The 20,951-nt window shown below is 41.6% G+C and overlaps 2 protein-coding genes and 1 long non-coding RNA gene across 6 annotated transcripts in view; 2 read left to right on the forward strand and 1 right to left on the reverse strand.

Moving 5' to 3' along the window:
• The first annotated feature begins 79 nt into the window (after positions 1-79).
• On the forward strand, positions 80-7,300 carry LOC138975282 (density-regulated protein homolog). Of its 2 annotated transcripts, none has more exons than XM_070347939.1 (7): positions 80-216; positions 601-726; positions 1,394-1,413; positions 2,477-2,567; positions 3,146-3,334; positions 3,618-3,757; positions 7,149-7,300. In XM_070347939.1, exons 2-7 carry the CDS (start codon positions 630-632, stop codon positions 7,188-7,190), a joined length of 579 nt encoding a protein of 192 aa, XP_070204040.1. In that variant the 5' UTR covers positions 80-216; positions 601-629; the 3' UTR covers positions 7,191-7,300. The 2 variants fall into 2 exon arrangements, with proteins under 2 accessions (XP_070204040.1, XP_070204041.1); XM_070347940.1 differs by having other exon boundaries at positions 87-216; positions 581-726.
• A 6,345-nt stretch (positions 7,301-13,645) lies between these two features.
• Positions 13,646-20,951, reverse strand: part of LOC138975281 (uncharacterized) — a 39,689-nt gene continuing 32,383 nt past the window's right edge. For all 3 annotated transcript variants that reach the window (XM_070347937.1, XM_070347936.1, XM_070347938.1), the window contains one exon: positions 13,646-13,882. In XM_070347937.1, coding sequence (XP_070204038.1) covers positions 13,851-13,882 — 32 coding nt within the window. In that variant the 3' untranslated portion in view covers positions 13,646-13,850. The remainder of the gene's footprint in view (positions 13,883-20,951) is intronic.
• Positions 14,211-19,165, forward strand: LOC138975283 (uncharacterized). The gene is made up of 3 exons (XR_011458593.1): positions 14,211-15,051; positions 15,087-18,576; positions 18,609-19,165. It is a non-coding gene; the product is annotated as an uncharacterized lncRNA (long non-coding RNA).

Here is a 20,951-nt window from a genome sequence, read left to right on the forward strand (position 1 = left end):
AAAAGGTCTCGTAAATATGTGATATCTGTTGAAATAAATTAAATATAAAGTAAGTAATTACTTTGTATCTAAATGGATTATTCTTACTCGATTTTGCAGGACTTCCGGCAGAAAGCTTCCGGTAGACACACTTTGTCCATGCTGAGCTGATGACTCTGTTTACAGCCTGACTAGGAATCTAAGAATCGAGAACCTGCCAGCAGTTCTGGGTTCAGAGTAAGTAGAGGACTTCTTCCTGTTCTGAGTACGCCGATTAAGGCACTTTGAACCTTCTGAACGTTGAAGAATAATTAGTTCACGGTGTCATTGTCAACAGTAATGTTTGTTTTGCTTTCGCTAGTTTCACTCAGTAGATTTGGATACTGTACATTTTTCCTCAAGTGTGTACTGTGGGTTACCTTCGTGTGTGTGTTTCTGTTTGTGTGTGTGTGTGTGTGTGTGTGTGTGTGTGTGTGTGTGTGTGTGTGTGTGAAAGAGAGTGAGAGAAGGAGGGAGATCGAGCGAGAAAGTTAGAACTTAGAGAGAGAGAGGGAGATATATTGGTTTGTAAACTTTATTGTATTATTACTGCACTGTGCAGTGAAACAATTTGTATTCTAGGTTTTAAAGATAACAACCCAGCAACGGCCATGGCGACAGCTGACGGAGGAGCTGAGCGTGCGTTCCTGGTGAATGAGGGTCCAAAGAAAGGTGTCAGCTACCCAATCAAGCTTGCCTACTGTGGAGGTATGTGTTTGTCTCTCCTTTGGGTATTGATGTGATGTCAAACCAAATACTACTACTGAGTACTAGTAGTCACTACTACTACTACTACTTATCAAGTAGAAGTGCAATGCGTTTGGCCAAGTCATCAACCACCCAAGGCACTGCATACCTCCAGCGACAAATCAGCCATTGCTCCCTCTCATGCACACACACCCCAACCCAAGTCACTCACACTCACACACACAAACACACAAACACGCGCATACACACACACACTTAACTGTAACTTAACTTATGTAGACACTGCCCCGCGGGTGGCCTGTACTGTGTACATAATTATGCAAACTGAACTGGATATGATCGACAGCTACTGGTCCAATAAAAAATCTTTGTTACAATTAGAGAGAAAAAAAAATCTTTTTCAAGGGCAAAAACAGTGCAAAAAGCTGACTACATAATTTAAATTTCTTTGCTTTTTTGTTTGTCTTTTTTTTCATTCAGTCAATACTTGACGGAATGATTTAACAGCGCCGGAGGGGAGGTTTGTCTCCCTCGGGATGGTAATTGAATTTGATAATCATAGTTTTTAATTGATGATAGTTTATACATGCTGAATCTGTAAAAAAAGTGTAAGCGTAAGTGTTAGAGATGCATATAATTATAAACTGTTTTTTTCTTTTTATTTCAGAGTGCACCATGCCCATAGAGGTCAGTTTGATTGTTATTTGATAACGTTAACAGTGTTTTTAACTTTGAGCAGATTGATTTTAATTTGATGACAGTGTTTTTAACTTTGAGAAGATTGTGCTTACCACTACCACTACCAGTTCTAAGCACTAACTCAGTGAACTGAATGATATTAAGAAGCTCTAAATGCTGAGCCACTGACCCAGTAAATAAGTACTTGTAGTGTACTGATGTAGCATGATGTTCAAGTTAAACTTGTTTTTGGTGGCTGTGAAATGCATAGCATTATGAATATGATTAATAATGATATTGGTAACGCATATATATAATTTTGTTACCCTCAGGAAGCTTGAAAGTTGCACAGAATTCGGAGATGCTTGATGGGTTGATCAAAAGGGGAATAATGCTGGCTTGGGACATTTTCTAGAAATAAAAGGCTGTTCACATAAATGATAATGCATTACTTTATATGTTGAACCCAAAGGGATGGCCAAATCCTCCGCCCGGTCGCCAGTGGCGAGTACAAAATCGATAAGCACTGCAGAAGCAGGAACTTTTGCCGTCTGCAAAACCACCGCCATGTTCTAGTGAAACAAACGAGGCTCCTGTGCGTGCCACCGCTGTTTTAATTGTGTAAAGAAATCTAACGCTCATACTTTGTTGTGTGGTGTGTACCGGGCCAGTTAAAGTTCTGGCGGGCTAGTGACTTTCTTGAAGTTACTTGCCCGGCTGGCGAGTGAAAATGTTGAGACTTGGCCATCCCTGAACCCTGTAACGTGAAGCAGTGTTCTCACTGTACAGTCAAATCCAGTTTATTCTGGATAAGTAATTCTGGTTGAATTGACATTTTCATTTGTACAACTACAAGCTATGAGCCAGGACTGCGCAGCATGACATGTTTTCTGTTTTATGATTTTCTGTTTTAAGATTTTCTGTTTTTTAATGTTCTGTTTTCGGATTTTCAGGCTTATGATTGTTAGTTTTATCACTTTCTATTTTATGATTTTCAGGTTTATTATTTTCTGTTCAATATTTTTCTGTTTTAGGATTTTCTGTTGTTTGATTATGTGCTGTATGATTTCAGTACTGCGAGTACTATGTGAACTACGAGAAGTGCAAGGAGTGGCTTCAGAAGAACTTGCCACGCGAGTTTGAAAAGCTCTCAGTGACTAAAGGTATGATTCTAAACAAGGCAACTTTAAGTCTAGCTCTAAAGTTTAAGTCCTTACTTACTGATGAAACAAGGCAACTTTAAGTCTAGCTCTAAATTGAAGTCTTTACTTACTGATGAAACAAGGCAACTTTAAGTGCAGCTCTGAACACCCTTACTTTACACTGGAGGAATGTAAATGTCAAAGGTGTAAACATCCAGCAATTTTACAACTTGGATTATTACATCACTTTCTAAACTTGTATTGATTTAAAACCTGTTTTAATTTGAATTAACACAAGCATGGCAACTTTGCGTTAAGTCCACTACACTGTGTTACATTTGTGCACTCTGGTAAAACAATTTATAAGGCTGTCTTGATTTGAGTCAAATGTCAAAGTTGTCATATTGTGGTCAAAAATACAAATAACATATTGGTGTTTATTTGCTGTGCTGTGTGTGTTGCTCAGAGGTAGAGGGGAACGTAGACAGGAGTGGGGAGGAGTTAACTCCACTACTCTGTTACATTAGTGCACTCTGTTTATACACTGTATAGACTGTCTGGACCTGTGTATAATGTCTAACATGTAATGTGTTGCTCAGAGGGCGAGGGAGACGTCGAGAAGAAGGACGACGGGGGGAGCGGAGAGGAGAAGAAGAAGAGACAGACGCGGGGCGGCAAGGGGCTGATGAAGGCCAAGAAGAAGGTGGAGCCACAAGGCATCAGGATGTGGACCGCCTCCAGGGGCAAGAAGAAGAAAGTCACCATTGTCGTCGGCCTGGCGTCTTACGGTCAGTGTGTGTGTGTGTTTTTGTGGACGGCCCGTAGAGGCAAGAAAAAAGTCACCAGCGCGGTCTGCTTGGCGTCTTATGGTCGGTGTGCGTATCGGTGTGTGTGTGTGTTTTTGTGGACGACCCGTAGAGGCAAGAAAAAAGTCACCAGCGCAGTCTGCTTGGCGTCTTATGGTCGGTGTGCGTATTGGTGTGTGTACGTGCGTGCTCGTTGGTGAGTGTGTGTTTGTAACGATGAAGCAAGTCATTGACGTCACATGTCATCTTTGTGTCTGCCCCACAGAGATTGACCTGAAGGATGCCAGCAAGTTTTTCGCCTCCAAATTCTCCTGTGGGTCATCTGTCAGTGGCGATGATGAGATCGTCATTCAGGGAGACGTCAAGGATGACCTGTTCGACTACCTGCCCGAGAAATGGTCACAGGTAAGGTTCATGCTTTGTTATCGACTATCTGCCCGAGAAATGTTGTTAAAGACTGGTGGTCGCTATGGAAAGATGAATAAGAAAGGGGGGGTGGGGGGGTGGTAGCTCAGTTGGTAGAGCACTGGACTTGTGATCCTAAGGTCGCAGGTTCGAAGCTGGACGGACACGGACCAACTTTATGTGCAGACTTAGAGACGGTATCCATGTTCCACCCCCGTGTCACCACTGTGGCACATATAAGACCTCGGTCATTCTGCCGTAAGTGCAGGTGGCTGATTACACCTAAATACACATACACCTGGGTAGCGCGACTCTTGTTGCCGCTAGCTTTCCACTGGGAGGAAGCAAGCCGAATTTCCCAGCATTGGGACAATAAAGTAATGAAAAAGAAAGAAAAAAAGAAAATGAAAAAGAAAGAAAGAAATCTTAGAAGGAGTGGTGGTAATGGGCAGGTGGTGGTTATCAAGGTGTCACCAGGACGTTATGTACAGACAATGATTAAACAACAGGGGTGGGACTCTCTTGTGATGAAAAAAGAGGAAATCCTTTTTTTATAGGGGGATTCGGGGGCATGCTCCCCCGGAATTTTTTTAAATGGTACATTAAAATCTGTGCAATCTGGTACATTCTGAGACTAAAATTCAACTCGTTTGGATCAGTTAAAAAAGACATTCTCCTCACTCTCCCCCCCACCCCTACAAAAGCCACAAAAAAACCAACCAAACAAAAAACTAAAACTTTCACACAACAATGGTAACATTGTAATGGTGCATACATACGTTATGAACCATGTATCCATAATCCAATACTGGCAATAATATGATTCAATGCATTGAAGCTCAAAATTACTATTAGTTATCAGGAGGTTTTAGTCAGCACAATTTAACTCTCAAGCCTCCAGTGTTCTGTTCCATCTTCACTTCTCTCCATATCATTCAGTCAACAAGTGATAGATACTGTGATGAAATGGGACGCGGAAAAATAGATTGCTCCAGCGGAATTCTTAAGTTGTGTTCGCGGAAAAGTCCCACCTCTGAAACAAATTAGGGCCTTAAAAGGGGGAAGGGAGAGGGAGGTCTGAAAACAGGGGGGGGGGGGGGGGGGTGGTAATGGGCGGTTGTAGAGTTGTAATGCAACAAGCTAGTGGAGATTTCAGAATCCCTTGTCCGTTACTGTGAAATCCTGTTGGGGCAAACCTGTTGAAAAAAAGAGCTACGAGTTTATCATATCAAGAGTGTGGTACAGACAATTTTGAATACATTGCTGTTGCAGTTTCCTTTTACAGTATTGGCGTTAACCGGTAATTACAGGTATTTTACCGGTTGAAATAAGAAAATACCGAAAAATAATTGGCTGCCGGTATAACCTATCGGTTGATTTTTAGAACTACCGGTTTTTTTTCACTGGTAGAACAACACAACCAGTACTCTGAGTTGGACTCGTACTGGTTCCAATGACCAGCCTACCTTTGTTTTCTGGATAGTTTTCATCATAAAAGTTTGTGTACCAGTTTGAAAAAATATTAGTGCCATCACTGTTTTATTATAGGCATTCCACTGTACATTTGTCCTGTTCATTGCCACTGATTTGAAGCCAGGAAATGTGGGAGTGATGTTTTGCTGAAACAAGTTATTAGGTAAACAGAGAAGAGAGAGAATGGTTTCTTGCAATCAGTTCCAAATTTTCACAGAGAGACACAAGTGAAATCAGCGAGAATGGGAATATGACATTTTAATTGCTATAGGCCATCAGCCCCTTGCAATGGGGATATTACATAATATCATGGGCACCAAAAATACGGTACAAAAAGCGGGTGGAGAACAGAAACCGGAATTATATAATGTCCACTTGGTCATATCCAAGTCGACAGTGTCTTTAGTCTGAGACCAATGTCAATGTAAATAGGCTAGAAGGCGTTGTCGGATAACGGCACTGTTTATGTCAACACAAAGGCAGAAACATTTACAGTCTTTCTCCAGTCTCAAGGAATGTTTGTATTACACGCACATAGTCATGCAAGTCTGTGTTTAGTTGCTCAATCTCTTCTTTGAAGCGGACCCAGAGAGAGAGAGAGAGAGAGAGGGAGGGAGGGAGGGAGAAAGAGAGACAGACAGACAGACATAGAGAGAGACATAGAGAGAGAGAGGTTGGGAGAAAGACAGACAGACAGACAGACAGACATAGAGAGAGACATAGAGAGAGGGAAGGAGGGAGAAAGAGAGACAGACAGACAGCCATAGAGAGAGACATAGAGAGAGAGAGGTTGGGAGAAAGACAGACAGACAGACATAGAGAGAGACATAGAGAGAGGGGGGGAGAAAGACAGACAGACAGACATAGAGAGAGAGAGAGAGGGAGGGAGAAAGAGAGACAAACAGACATAGAGAGAGAGAGAGAGAGGGAGGGAGACAGACAGACAGACATAGAGAGAGAGAGGGAGGGAGACAGACAGACAGACATAGAGAGAGACATAGAGAGAAAGGGGGAGGGAGAAAGAGAGAGAGAGACAGACAGACATAGAGAGAGGGAGGGAGAAAGAGAGACAGACAGACAGACATAGAGAGAGACATAGAGAGAGGGAGGGAGAAAGAGAGACAGACATAGAGAGAGACATAGAGGGAGGGAGAAAGAGAGACAGACAGACAGACATAGAGAGACATAGAGAGAGGGAGGGAGAAAGACAGACAGACAGACATAGAGAGAGACATAGAGAGAGACATAGAGAGAGGGAGGGAGAAAGACAGACAGACAGACAGACAGACATAGAGAGAGACATAGAGAGAGACATAGAGAGAGACATAGAGAGAGAGGGAGGGAGAAAGACAGACAGAGAGAGAGACATAGAGAGAGACATAGAGAGAGAGGGAGGGAGAAAGACAGACAGACAGACATAGAGAGAGACATAGAGAGAGAGAGAGGGAGGGAGAAAGACAGACAGACAGACAGACAGACATAGAGAGAGACATAGAGAGAGAGAGGGAGGGAGAAAGACAGACAGACATAGAGAGAGAGAGGGAGAAAGACAGACAGACATAGAGAGAGACATAGAGAGAGAGAGAGGGGGAGACAGACAGACATATATAGAGAGAGGGAGGGAGAAAGACAGACAGACAGACATAGAGAGAGAGGGGGAGACAGACAGACAGACATAGAGAGAGACATATATAGAGAGAGGGAGGGAGAAAGACAGACAGACAGACATAGAGAGAGAGGGAGGGAGAAAGACAGACAGACAGACATAGAGAGAGACATTGAGAGAGAGAGGGAGGGCGAAAGACAGACAGACATAGAGAGAAAGAGGTTTGCGGGATGGGGTTTACAACAGAAGAAGTTTTGAAGGTTTTGTATTTTCGAAAATCTAGTTTTGTTGACCGTGTTTTCTGTGTTTCAGATTGAAGAGGATGATATAGAGGACATGGGAGAAAAGAAATAGCCTCACCTACTGTTCGTCCCTTGTCTCCCTTGATGTTTGTGTGGTGTGAAGTCAATGCTCTGTACAGATAGATTGATGAGTCCGTTGCGATGAATAAATGAGTGACAACAGACTGTGTGTGTGTTCATTATTTCTGTGTGTGTGTGCGTGTGGACGTGTGTGTGTGTGTGCTCTTTGTTGTGTGTATGTGTGTGCTGAAGAAAATCGGAAATGTAGGATGGGGTTTGGAAGTTGACAGCAGTGTAACACAGACATGCATGTTTGTATTTGATGCGGGCCTCAACGGGGAGCCAGTCAAGCTGTTGCAGAAGTGGACTGGTGTGCTGTCTGCGTGATACGACCAGAATCAGCCTTGCAGCGCAATTCTGAAAATGCTGAAGTTTTTTTTATTAGGCAGGCGGGAAGACCGGATAAAAGATGCAGTAATCTAAACGGGACAAAACAATTGATGTAACAAGTGTCTTGGTGGCTTCAGTGGACAGGTAGTGGCGGATTGAGCTTATACGTCTGAGTTCCAGATAGGTGATTTTACAGATGTCGTCGACATGCGTTTTCATGCTCAGTTCTTCATCAATGTAAACGGGTTTTTCACTTTATCAATAGGTTTCTCAGATAAAATAAACAAGAAGGGCAAAGCCCATACGACTCACATGCTTTACACATTTTTCCTACCAAAATACATGTGACTTTGACCCAAGGTCAAGGTCATCCAAGGTCATGCAACACAAAGCTGTTAATTCAAGACATAGGAAGTACAATGGTGCTTATTGGCTCTTTCTACCATGAGATATGGTCACTTTTAGTGGTTCACTACCTTATTTTGGTCACATTTTATAAGGGTCAAAGTGACCTTGACCTTGATCATGTGACCAAATGTGTCTCATGATGAAAGCATAACATGTGCCCCACATAATTTTTAAGTTTGAAACAGTTATCTTCCATAGTTCAGGGTCAAGGTCACTTCAAAATATGTATACAATCCAACTTTGAAGAGCTCCTGTGACCTTGACCTTGAAGCAAGGTAAACCAAACTGGTATCAAAAGATGGGGCTTACTTTGCCCTATATATCATATATAGGTGAGGTATTCAATCTCAAAGACTTCAGAGAAAATGGGAAAAATGTGAAAAATAGCTGTTTTTTAGGCAACATTTATGGCCCCTGCGACCTTGACCTTGAAGCAAGGTCAAGATGCTATGTATGTTTTTTGGGGCCTTGTCATCATACACCATCTTGCCAAATTTGGTACTGATAGACTGAATAGTGTCCAAGAAATATCCAACGTTAAAGTTTTCCGGACGGACGGACGTCCGGACGGACGGACGGACGGACGACTCGGGTGAGTACATAGACTCACTTTTGCTTCGCATGTGAGTCAAAAACCCGGCTTGGCATTTACATTGATGAAGAACTGAGCATGAAAACGCAAGGTATCAAGGAGTTGGGAGATTGGGAGACTGTTTTGCTTTTTATTGGTCGACAAACATAGCTTCGTTTTTTTTCTCATGATTTATTTGAAGTTTGTTTTGGCACATCCAGTCTTTAACATACGCAGCAAGTACTTCTACCACACTCGGCTCGCAAGAAAAAAAGGAAAAGGAAAAAATGTTTGCATTTATTTCAGAATACACAATTAAGCTTTTATGTTAATACATGATAGAAATGCATCTCTTTCTGCTTCAATACAGTGTTTTAAGGGGGCACATCTGCCTGAACAATCACGACATATAAAAAAAAACACAAAAAAACGGTAAACCTTTCTGATGAAGACTTTCTGATGGAAAAATGGTTGAATGTTTCGAAAAAATCAGTTATACTGTTCAAAAAAAGAAACGCATAGCTTGTAATATTTGGTTAATTTAGTTATATGGCTACAAGGATATCCACCAAACTGCAGAAAATGTTTATCTGGTCGTCGACCTTTCGTCCATTGCCACAAGTGAGCTCTGCACGTGACGCATGCGTTATCAGTGGCTACAATGTCAAAATTGCTCTATTGGCATGACCACTCGTCATGCTTCAGTGTAATCTCGTGAAACTCGGGGAATATTGAGCTCTCACCATGTCTTCCAAAACCCATAAAAGCGGATTGTTCGCCACAAAGAAATCAGACGACAATTCAGCGACGAAAGATGGCCCGATTGAGCAGAGAAGACCGCCAAATTGCATTGGGTCGTTTACAAGCAGGCCAAAGTCAAAGTGCAATCGCCAGGCACTTCCACGTGTCCCAGAGCACCATCAGTAGACTGTGGGTCAGGTTTCAAGCCACTGGCTCCGTTGCTGACTTGCCACGAGCGGGAAGACCAAGGGCGACAACTGCTGCTCACGACCGCTTCATACGGCTCCGCCACCTCCGGAATCGTTTCCTGTCGGCCTCATCTTCTGTCCAGGCTCTCCCCGGGCCACACCGATTATCGGACCAGACCGTGCGGAACCGCCTGCATGAAGCTGGTTTGAGAGCTCGCAGACCTCACAGAGGAGCTGTCCTCACCCGCCGCCATCGCCAGAACCGAGTGCAGTGGGGCAACCAGCACCTTCGCTGGACCGTCCGGAATCACTGGAGACACGTGTGGTTCAGCGACGAGTCCTACTTCCTGCTCCAGCGACATGATGGTCGGAGGAGGGTCTACCGGAGAGTAAACGAACGTTACGCGCCCAACTGTGTGGATGAGGCACCCGTTCATGGTGGTGGAGGCGTCATGGTGTGGGGGGCGATCAATACCGCTGGAAGGAGCACCCTGGTGCACGTCCAAGGGCGCATAACTGCCCAGCGATACGTGGAGGAAATTCTGCGCCCACACGCCCTTCCTCTTCTGGCTGACCAGGATGCCATATTCCAGCAGGACAACGCTCGCCCGCACACAGCACGACTCACCACCCAGTTCCTCACCGACCACCATGTCCAGGTGCTTCCCTGGCCATCCATGTCGCCAGACATGAACCCGATAGAACACCTCTGGGATGAATTGGACAGACGTGTGCGCAGGCGAGAAGAAGCGCCGGCAAATCACCGCGATCTATTGCAGGCACTTCAGGAGGAGTGGGACACCATCCCACAGCAAGATATCCGGCATCTGATCCAGTCCATGCCCAGAAGGTGCCGGGCAGTTGTTGCTGCTCAAGGCAGTCACACCCCCTACTGACTTGACAGCCTCGGCACCCAATCGTATTGATTGACTGATTGATTTGAAGATGCAAATGAACTGTGTGTGCATTCAACTGTGTCCATACCAAATTTCAAACAAATAATCTAAATATTGGATTTTCTGTTAATTTTTTCGAAAAATAAAACAAATTTGGCAAGTAGCAACTATGCGTTTATTTTTTTGAACAGTATATTTAGTCAAGTTTTGACTAAATATTTTAACATCGAGGGGGAATCGAAACGAGGGTCGTGGTGTATGTGTGTGTGTGTGTCTGTACTAGCTGTGTGTGTGTGTAGAGCGATTCAGACTAAACTACTGGACCGATCTTTATGAAATTTGACATGAGAGTTCCTGGGTATGAAATCCCCGAACGTTTTTTTCATTTTTGTGATAAATGTCTTTGATGACGTCATATCCGGCTTTTCGTGAAAGTTGAGGCGGCACTGTCACGCCCTCATTTTTCAACCAAATTGGTTGAAATTTTGGTCAAGTAATCTTCGATGAAGCCCGGACTTCGGTATTGCATTTCAGCTTGGTGGCTTAAAAATTGACTTTGGTCATTAAAAATCTGAAAATTGTAAAAAAAAATAAAAAAATTATAAAACGATCCAAATTTACGTTTATCTTATTCTCTATCATTTGCTGATTCCAAAAACATATAAATATGTTATATTCGGATTAAAAACAAGCTCTGAAAATTAAATATATAACAAGAAGGGCAAAGCCCATACGACTCACATGCTTGACCTTGACATGACCTTGACCTTCAGGGTCAAGGTCAAATAACTCAACCTAGCAATGACATCATACACTAAGAACTGTTTTACACATTTTTCCTACCAAAATACATGTGACCATGGCCCAAGGTCATGCAACACAAAGCTGTTAATTCAAGACATAGGAAGTACAATGGTGCTTATTGGCTCTTTCTACCATGAGATATGGTCACTTTTAGTGGTTCACTACCTTATTTTGGTCACATTTCATAAGGGTCAAAGTGACCTTGACCTTGATCATATGTGACCAAATGTATCTCATGATGAAAGCATAACATGTGCCCCACATAATTTTTAAGTTTGAAACAGTTATCTTCCATAGTTCAGGGTCAAGGTCACTTCAAAATATGTATACAATCCAACTTTGAAGAGCTCCTGTGACCTTGACCTTGAAGCAAGGTAAACCAAACTGGTATCAAAAGATGGGGCTTACTTTGCCCTATATATCATATATAGGTGAGGTATTCAATCTCAAAAACTTCAGAGAAAATGGGAAAAATAGCTGTTTTTTAGACAACATTTATGGCCCCTGCGACCTTGACCTTGAAGCAAGGAAAAGATGCTATGTATGTTTTTTGGGGCCTTGTCATCATACACCATCTTGCCAAATTTGGTACTGATAGACTGAATAGTGTCCAAGAAATATCCAACGTTAAAGTTTTCCGGACGGACGACTCGGGCGAGTACATAGACTCACTTTTGCTTCGCATGTGAGTAAAAAATTATTAAATTAAATTGTCCAAATCAATTTAAAAACACTTTCATCTTATTCCTTGTCGGTTCCTGATTCCAAAAACATATAGATATATGTTTGGATTAAAAACACGCTCAGAAAGTTAAAACAAAGAGAGGTACAGAAAAGCGTGCTATCCTTCTTAGCGCAACTACTACCCCGCTCTTCTTGTCAATTTCACTGCCTTTGCCATGAGCGGTGGACTGACGATGCTACGAGTATACGGTCTTGCTGAAAAATGGCATTGCGTTCACTTTCATTCTGTGAGTTCGACAGCTACTTGACTAAATTTTGTATTTTCGCCTTACGCGACTTGTTTTCTTTTCTTACTTTCTTCCCGTCATAGGAGCAATAGAGAGTCTCTAATAACACTGGCATTATGTGCTTGCTACATGTGAACGCTAGGCACTGAACTGGTCTTGCACTATATAGGCTGTTCTTGAAGGGGACATTCATAATCTGAGGAAGGAAACAATGAATCAAGAAACTAAAACCCAGGTGCACATCTGCGGCTCCTGGGGAGTGTGCATGCACTTTATCTTGTTCCTGCCTCTATCCATCTCTGAGGTATGGCGACCACAGACAGACACACACACACACTTATTCATTTTTATATATAGTAATGATGTTATGTTTACTCTACAAATGGGCTCAGAATGAAAGAAAATAGGTTCAGTAAGTACTACGGACGCGTGCTTCGCGGCGGCGAGCGTGACCCGTCTTGGGTTTCGGTATGGTTAGCCGAAACTATCTGAATGTAGTCTCGACGATGATTGGTTTGTGGTGTTGATCTTGACTAAATATTTTGATATCGGCTTCACGCGACTTGTTATATACGATAGATAACTAGCGCTAGTGAGCCGAACTTATTGAACGAAAAAGAATAATACGAAGTCGCGGACGTAACACATTATTATAAAGGCAATGAGTTTTTATACTGTAATACCTTTTAAAATTTAGATTTTGATGTGGCATAAATGGAGATCTTCTGTAACTATTAAAAAATGCGTTTTTACAGACATATTTTGAAAATCATAAATTCATATCAATCTACTGTACCTGTGCTTGAACAGCGTCTGCCAGCTCTTTGAAGCTACACTCCGACATATTCAGGCATGAAAACGGAAAAAAACCCAAAATACTGAAAACAAAATTCAAAGGCGCATAGCGCCAAGTTTTGCAGGCGCGAAGCGCCAAGATTTCTAGGGGGGTCCGGGGGCATGCCCCCCCGGAAAAAATTTTGTCAAGGGTGCAATTTGGTGCAATCTGGGGCTATCTGAGCCTTAAAATTGGATTCAAACATCGCCCCAAAACTATTTTACTATAACTATGACTAGGAAAAAAAAAAAAAAAAAAAAAAGGAAAAATACGGGGGAAAAAAAAAAAAAAAATACAGTTTATTTTTTTTCAAAAATACGGAAAATACGGAGAATTTTCATGCCTGATATTGGACTTCCTTGAGCTTCCATGGCTCTTCGCTTTGCGTTGCTTTATTGGTGTGGCAGGATTGATATAGCTCCCTTGATCAGACCTCTTTCCGTCGACAAACGAGACAGATTTTGCTGTGCCTGTGCTGGCTATGCTCTCTCCATATGCTGCCCATTCCACACCTCGCAACTCTAGATCAGACCTGTTTACCCCCATAAGTGTTTTGGAGTAATGCTCAGCCCCAAAAATAGTAATCCTGGCACAAAAATAGTAATCATCCAGCATTCGTCGCCAATTACAACGCACATGACAACTGTGTCTGCGAAACGCAATCATGCACATATATCCATCATTCACAAACAAAACACATCAGTCAGTTTTTGCAGTTGTCATAATTTCAAAGAAGATCACATCAAAAGCACATGCATCACTGATTCTTTTTCTTTTGCTCGTAGTAGGCCTTTTTCAGTGTGTCAAGCGCTTCTCTACTGTACTTGCGCTTGCCGAATGAGTGAGGGCGAGACTTCACCACTAGAATAAGGCTCTCCAGCGTCTCATCAGACAGACATGATCTCTGGTCAGTCCTGTGCTTTTTCACCCCATTTTGCCACTGAAAAAAACAATGCCAAACATGTGAATTGATAAAAAAAAATAAAAAAAATTTTTTTTTTTTTGTTTACATTTTTTTAATTTATGAAAATCGTAGTCTTGACACGGATAGCGGAATGGCGTATTTTTTGCAGAAAATCGTAATAAATTACGCCAAAATCGTAAGGGTAAACAGGTCTGCCAGATGCTTTGTTCAATACATTATGTCATTACGAGGGAAACGTACATTCAATCGAACCCCTCCCCCAATTTTTTTTAAATCAACGCAAATAATCAACAAGAAAAGTCAATCATGTTTTCCTACTTGTCACACAAATGTGAGCTTGGGAACGACAGTTACGGTACACATGCACTTGTGTGCATCCGTGTGAACTCGTGGTACCTCTGTACTATCGGGGATCCATTAAGGTTTCCGAGACTGAGTTTCATTTCTATTGAATTGGTCTCGCGGAATAGCCGATTCTAAAATTTGCATAGGTAAAACGATTGTTTTTTTTGGTACAAGCCTCTGGAGTAAATTTTGTGATTAATGTTTTTGTGAACAAGAAACAATTGACAGGTGGCTTTATTCCATCTCCTTTTTTCCCTCCGCCGCGATGTAAAGTTGAATAGTTGAAGGTGACGTTAGGCACTAACTAAAGAAAGTGGGGCTGCCTGACACCCCTCGAGTTGAATGGGTTAATCTTGTGACACCGGTGCACAGGATGTGAACGCTAAAACTGTGCTTTTGCTTGGAATCTTTGAGGGAAAAAGACGTGTATTTGGTGCGGCGTGTTTTCAATGCCGTTGTGTGACATGTCTGTCACGGCCGGAAATCTTTCCGGAATGTGAGGATTCTTTTGCTGGTAGGTTAAAACAATTTTCTTTCTGTAAATGGGTAGGCGGTGAAAAGAATAGTATGCTGCTTGGGGGGAGGATTTATTTGAATGTTCAAGTAGATTGTTTTGTGAGTTGGAATGGTGGGGAAGATTTTTGTGTGTGAATGCTTTAGAAGACCGTTGTTTGAGAGAACGGTATATGTATTGTAGGCATGTTATTTGGTAGGAATGATGTGTTTTGTTGTTTAATGAGTTAGCTTGTGGTAGTTGAAATTGTTGATTTGTTTACGTATGCTTACGGCGTGCATTCTGTGTTTACAGGATGGCCGAGTGTGCGACGGGGTTTAGTTAGGTCTTTCTGGTTTAGTTAGGTCTGGGTTTAGTTAGGTCTTTCTTTCTAGAGGGGTTCTTTTTAGTTAGGTCTGTTCTGGTTTAGTTAGGTCTTTTTCTTTTTTAGTGGGTCGTAGATTTGTTTTTATAGACTAGGTTTTGTTAGTGAAGAGTAGTTAGATTTAGTGGAGAGATTTTGGTCAGATTTTGTTAGAGTTTTTGTAGATTTGTTTTTTTTTAAAGAATTGTTTTTTAGGTTGTTTTTTTAGATTTCGTTTGTTTTAAATTAGAGTCTCATTGTGGTTTTTTTGGATTAAAGTTGAGAGTGAGGATTTAGAGTAGAGTGTAGTTTGGGGAAAGGATTTGGTGTGTTTTAAAGGGTATCTTTAGGGGAAGAATGTAGTTTTAGAATGAAGAGTGAGAATATTGTTTTTTTTGAAGTTGTTTAGTCCTATACAGTGAAAGTTGTATTTGAAGATAAACCCCCGTTATCCCACATTTTCCCCATTTCATCGTATGGAATAAAAGAACCTGGGTAATATAACTTGTGTCGTCTGCTTTAGTGTTTGAGTTCAGTACGAAAGAGGAAAGTAGATTGGCACACGGTTACATTTGGCGCTGCGGAGCAAGGGTGGGTAGGGGGTGTTACGGTTAGGGCTAGGATTAGTGTAGGTTAGGGGACCCCGTCGCACAGGGAGAGGATGGCAGGCATGCAGTCCGGACGCGGGCTGGTGTTGAGGAGACGGGCGTGTGAGAAGTTGGAGGGAGTCCGGGCGTGACGTCGACGGATGCGGCTTTGTTGTCAACATTGCCATTTAGTTTGTTAATCCGGGGAAGAAAGGATTACAGTGATTAACATTTCTTTTTATTCTGTTAATCCACAGAAGAAGGACTTCAACGATTAACATTTCTTCGGACGTTTGTGAAAGACTGTTTGCACACCGTGCAAAGAGACAGAGTTGGGGAGTGGACCAGCCCTGGAAGAGTGTGTTCGATTATGTTGATTTGATATTATGACGGACATGTGTAGTTGTATGTTTGATTACGCTACATGGATGTGATGTGATTACTAACACTTGTGGTTGTATGTATGGGTGTTAGTGTGGTTTTTGTTGCAAGCCGTGTGCTTGGGGCGTGAGTATTGCGCTTGCCGGTTAATTTGTTTCAAGGATCGAAACATGGTGAACAACATAATGTTGAAATACCGTCATATCATACATATTGGAAGGGAAAAGGATGGTGAAGGAAGGAAGGAAGGATTGTGAAGGAAGGAAGGATTGTGAAGGAAGGAAGGATAGTGAAGGAAGGAAGGAAGGATTGTGAAGGAAGGAAGGAAGGATTGTGAAGGAAGGAAGGAGAGTGATGGTGAAGAAGAGAAGGATATATATCATAGTAAACTTCATATACTGTAGACAGGGTGCCTGGGACGCATTCAACTTGTATCAGTTTACCACAAGGACGCCCAGAGGTGGTGGTATTTGACGGGTTTTATGTTGTCTCTAGCCGATTGTCTACGCGCACACATTATAATTTGTTTAAGCATGGCGTCTCCAGCCTCGTACGCCTCAGGAGCAAAGTATGCTACCTGTAAGGGATTAGATAACCTTTTTCTTCCTTTTTGCTCTCTGCTATCGTTTGGTTTGTCTTTACTGTCTTCTCTGCTCCCACTTTCTAATTCTCTTGGCTGCACTGTTTAGGGATTCTTTGGTTTAAGAATGGCGTCTCCAGCCTCGTACGCCTCAGGAGCAAAGTATGCTACCTGTAAGGGATTAGATAACCTTTTTCTTCCTTTTTGCTCTCTGCTATCATTTGGTTTGTCTTTACTGTTTTCTCCGCTCTCACTTTTACTGTCTCCTCTGCTCTCGCTATTTTCTTGGTGGTATTTTTTAGAATTTGAGTTCTGGTGCTTATTGATGTCTTTGTTTGAAGACAGTGTGTATACTGGTTTTGTTTATTAGAATTAATATTAGTGGATTTTTGAAGTAGATTCTGAAGGATTGTATGGTTGCCTATGAATACTCCTGTTGAATGGTTTAATTGTGATGAGTGACATTAGGTTATTGCTGATTTTTAACTAAAGGTTTGATATTCTGGGTGAGTTTTAAGGACTTCCAGTTTTTTCATTGCCTTGGCAAGTGGTCATTTTGTTAGTTGATTAGAAGATTGTGTTGCCAAGTACAGTTGGGATACAAAGAGGGGACATGCATTGATAAATCGTAAAGGTTGTCAGTATTTTGTTCTGATGTATGCTCAAGAGAGATCAGATGCTTTGATAAATCGTAAAGATTGTCAACATTTTGTTCTGATGTATGCTCAAGAGAGATAAAATATTTGATAAGTCGTAAAGATTATCATTATTGGTTATCTGGCAAGTGGTGAACATAATTCTTTGTAAAGTGAACCATGGAACTGCCTCTGTTAAAGATGAGTTGTGATTTTTTGTCAACTTGTGTGAGTTGGATGTCGACAGGAGATAGGATTATTGGCACTGGAAGGATTATGTGAAATTTGTATTTTAGAACCTATTAGTTTTAGAGAAATATTGTATTAGTCAGTTGATGATTGTTTTTGTGTGAAAGTTTTTGAAATGATTTGAGGATGGAGAATATTATGTTCTTGGGAGGTTAAATATTTTTTTGAATTTTTCTGATTCTGGCATGTCGCCAGGAGACGACAGTCTAAGTTGGGGAGGATGTGAGCTTGGGAACGACAGTTACGGTACACATGCACTTGTGTGCATCCGTGTGAACTCGTGGTACCTCTATACTATCGGGGATCCATTAAGGTTTCCGAGACTGAGTTTCATTTCTATTGAATTGGTCTCGCGGAATAGCCGATTCTAAAATTTGCATAGGTAAAACGATTGTTGTTTTTTTGGTACAAGCCTCTGGAGTAAATTTTGTGATTAATGTTTTTGTGAACAAGAAACAATTGACAGGTGGCTTTATTCCATCTCCTTTTTTCCCTCCGCCGCGATGTAAAGTTGAATAGTTGAAGGTGACGTTAGGCACTAACTAAAGAAAGTGGGGCTGCCTGACACCCCTCGAGTTGAATGGGTTAATCTTGTGACACCGGTGCACAGGATGTGAACGCTAAAACTGTGCTTTTGCTTGGAATCTTTGAGGGAAAAAGACGTGTATTTGGTGCGGCGTGTTTTCAATGCCGTTGTGACATGTCTGTCACGGCCGGAAATCTTTCCGGAATGTGAGGATTCTTTTGCTGGTAGGTTAAAACAATTTTCTTTCTGTAAATGGGTAGGCGGTGAAAAGAATAGTATGCTGCTTGGGGGGAGGATTTATTTGAATGTTCAAGTAGATTGTTTTGTGAGTTGGAATGGTGGGGAAGATTTTTGTGTGTGAATGCTTTAGAAGACCGTTGTTTGAGAGAACGGTATATGTATTGTAGGCATGTTATTTGGTAGGAATGATGTGTTTTGTTGTTTAATGAGTTAGCTTGTGGTAGTTGAAATTGTTGATTTGTTTACGTATGCTTACGGCGTGCATTCTGTGTTTACAGGATGGCCGAGTGTGCGACGGGGTTTAGTTAGGTCTGGGTTTAGTTAGGTCTGGGTTTAGTTAGGTCTTTCTTTCTAGAGGGGTTCTTTTTAGTTAGGTCTGTTCTGGTTTAGTTAGGTCTTTTCTTTTTTAGTGGGTCGTAGATTTGTTTTTATAGACTAGGTTTTGTTAGTGAAGAGTAGTTAGATTTAGTGGAGAGATTTTGGTCAGATTTTGTTAGAGTTTTTGTAGATTTGTTTTTTTTTAAAGAATTGTTTTTTAGGTTGTTTTTTTAGATTTCGTTTGTTTTAAATTAGAGTCTCATTGTGTTTTTTTTGGATTAAAGTTGAGAGTGAGGATTTAGAATAGAGTGTAGTTTGGGGAAAGGATTTGGTGTGTTTTAAAGGGTATCTTTAGGGGAAGAATGTAGTTTTAGAATGAAGAGTGAGAATATTGTTTTTTTTTGAAGTTGTTTAGTCCTATACAGTGAAAGTTGTATTTGAAGATAAACCCCCGTTATCCCACATTTTCCCCATTTCATCGTATGGAATAAAAGAACCTGGGTAATATAACTTGTGTCGTCTGCTTTAGTGTTTGAGTTCAGTACGAAAGAGGAAAGTAGATTGGCACACGGTTACACAAATGTGACTAGAAGCCCCTAGACTTCATATAAAACACCCATTAGCGCTTTGCCATACTGAATGAACGGGTTCACTGAGTTTGTTTGTTTGTTTATTTGTTGCTTAACGTGCAGCCGACTACGCAGAGCCATATCAGGACGAGGAAGGGGGGGATGAAGGGGGCCACTTGTCAAGCGATTCCTGTTTACAAATGCACTAACCCATTACTTGTGTCCCAGCAGGCTTTAGTAAAACTAAATTAATACCTACTGGAAGATTACCAGTTTCCAGTATGTTAAAATAGGCTTAACCTATCTACTGCTGGACTTACATCAGAACACTAACAGATTAAACTATACATGAATCGCGAGACAAGCGGCAAGAGAAGAGATTTTTGGAAAAAATACAGGTGAATGAGCAAGAAGGCAGAAAAAAGAAAAGAATTCATGAAGAAAAAGAGAGCATGACAGGAAAGAGGAACCAAAAATCTACCTAACAGCAAACTAGAAAGCTCCTGCGGTTCCAAAAACAGGAGGGGCCTTTAATTTCATAACCGCAGTGCCCCACTGCAGGAGGTTCACTGAGTAACAGGTAGGGGACAAGGAGGGGTTGAAAAGGGAGCATACGCAATGCTTCTTTGACAGTCATTGAATCTGTACAACCAACACTGCAAACTACGGTGAAATGTATCAAAGTCATACCAATTAAAAAAAACAAAAAAACAAGAAGGGCAAAGCCCATACGACTCACATGCTTGACCTAAACCTAGCAATGACATCATACACTAAGAACTGCTTTACACATTTTTCCTACCAAAATACATGTGACCTTGACCCAAGGTCAAGGTCATCCAAGGTCATGCAACACAAAGCTGTTAATTCAAGACATAGGAAGTACAATGGTGCTTATTGGCTCTTTCTACCATGAGATATGGTCACTTTTAGTGGTTCACTACCTTACTTTGGTCACATTTCATACGGGTCAAAGTGACCTTGACCTTGATCATATGTGACCAAATGTGTCTCATGATGAAAGCATAACATGTGCCCCACATAATTTTTAAGTTTGAAACAGTTATCTTCCATAGTTCAGGGTCAAGGTCACTTCAAAATATGTATACAATCCAACTTTGAAGAGCTCCTGTGACCTTGACCTTGAAGCAAGGTAAACCAAACTGGTATCAAAAGATGGGGCTTACTTTGCCCTATATATCATATATAGGTGAGGTATTCAATCTCAAAAACTTCAGAGAAAATGGGAAAAATGTGAAAAATAGCTGTTTTTTAGGCAACATTTATGGCCCCTGCGACCTTGACCTTGAAGCAAGGTCAAGATGCTATGTACGTTTTTTGGGGCCTTGTCATCATACACCATCTTGCCAATAGTGTCCAAGAAATATCCAACGTTAAAGTTTTCCGGACGGACGGACGGACGGACGGACGGACGGACGACTCGGGTGAGTACATAGACTCACTTTTGCTTCGCATGTGAGTCAAAAATGGAAATTTTTCTTCGGCACACCCTGTCTGCCTGTAAACGATTATAACAACAATTGTATAGGACGACACACATAAAACATAAAAGGGATACAATCAAATATGATATTGCACTATGTAAATTTACCCTCTCATATCACAGGAGTTGGGTTTCACAGCCGAGTAATCACATTACAAATATTTCCCACACACCTTCACATGTACACATTGTTTGTTTTTTCCCAGCCGACCAGCCTCTACGTGATGCGAGAAAAATTTAAAAGGGTGACTGCAGAAGGCAGGAATGACTTTTTAAACTGGTTTTTGCGTGCC

Source organism: Littorina saxatilis, linkage group LG9 (assembly GCF_037325665.1).
Source record: "Littorina saxatilis isolate snail1 linkage group LG9, US_GU_Lsax_2.0, whole genome shotgun sequence".
NCBI classification, from domain to species: domain Eukaryota; kingdom Metazoa; phylum Mollusca; class Gastropoda; order Littorinimorpha; family Littorinidae; genus Littorina; species Littorina saxatilis.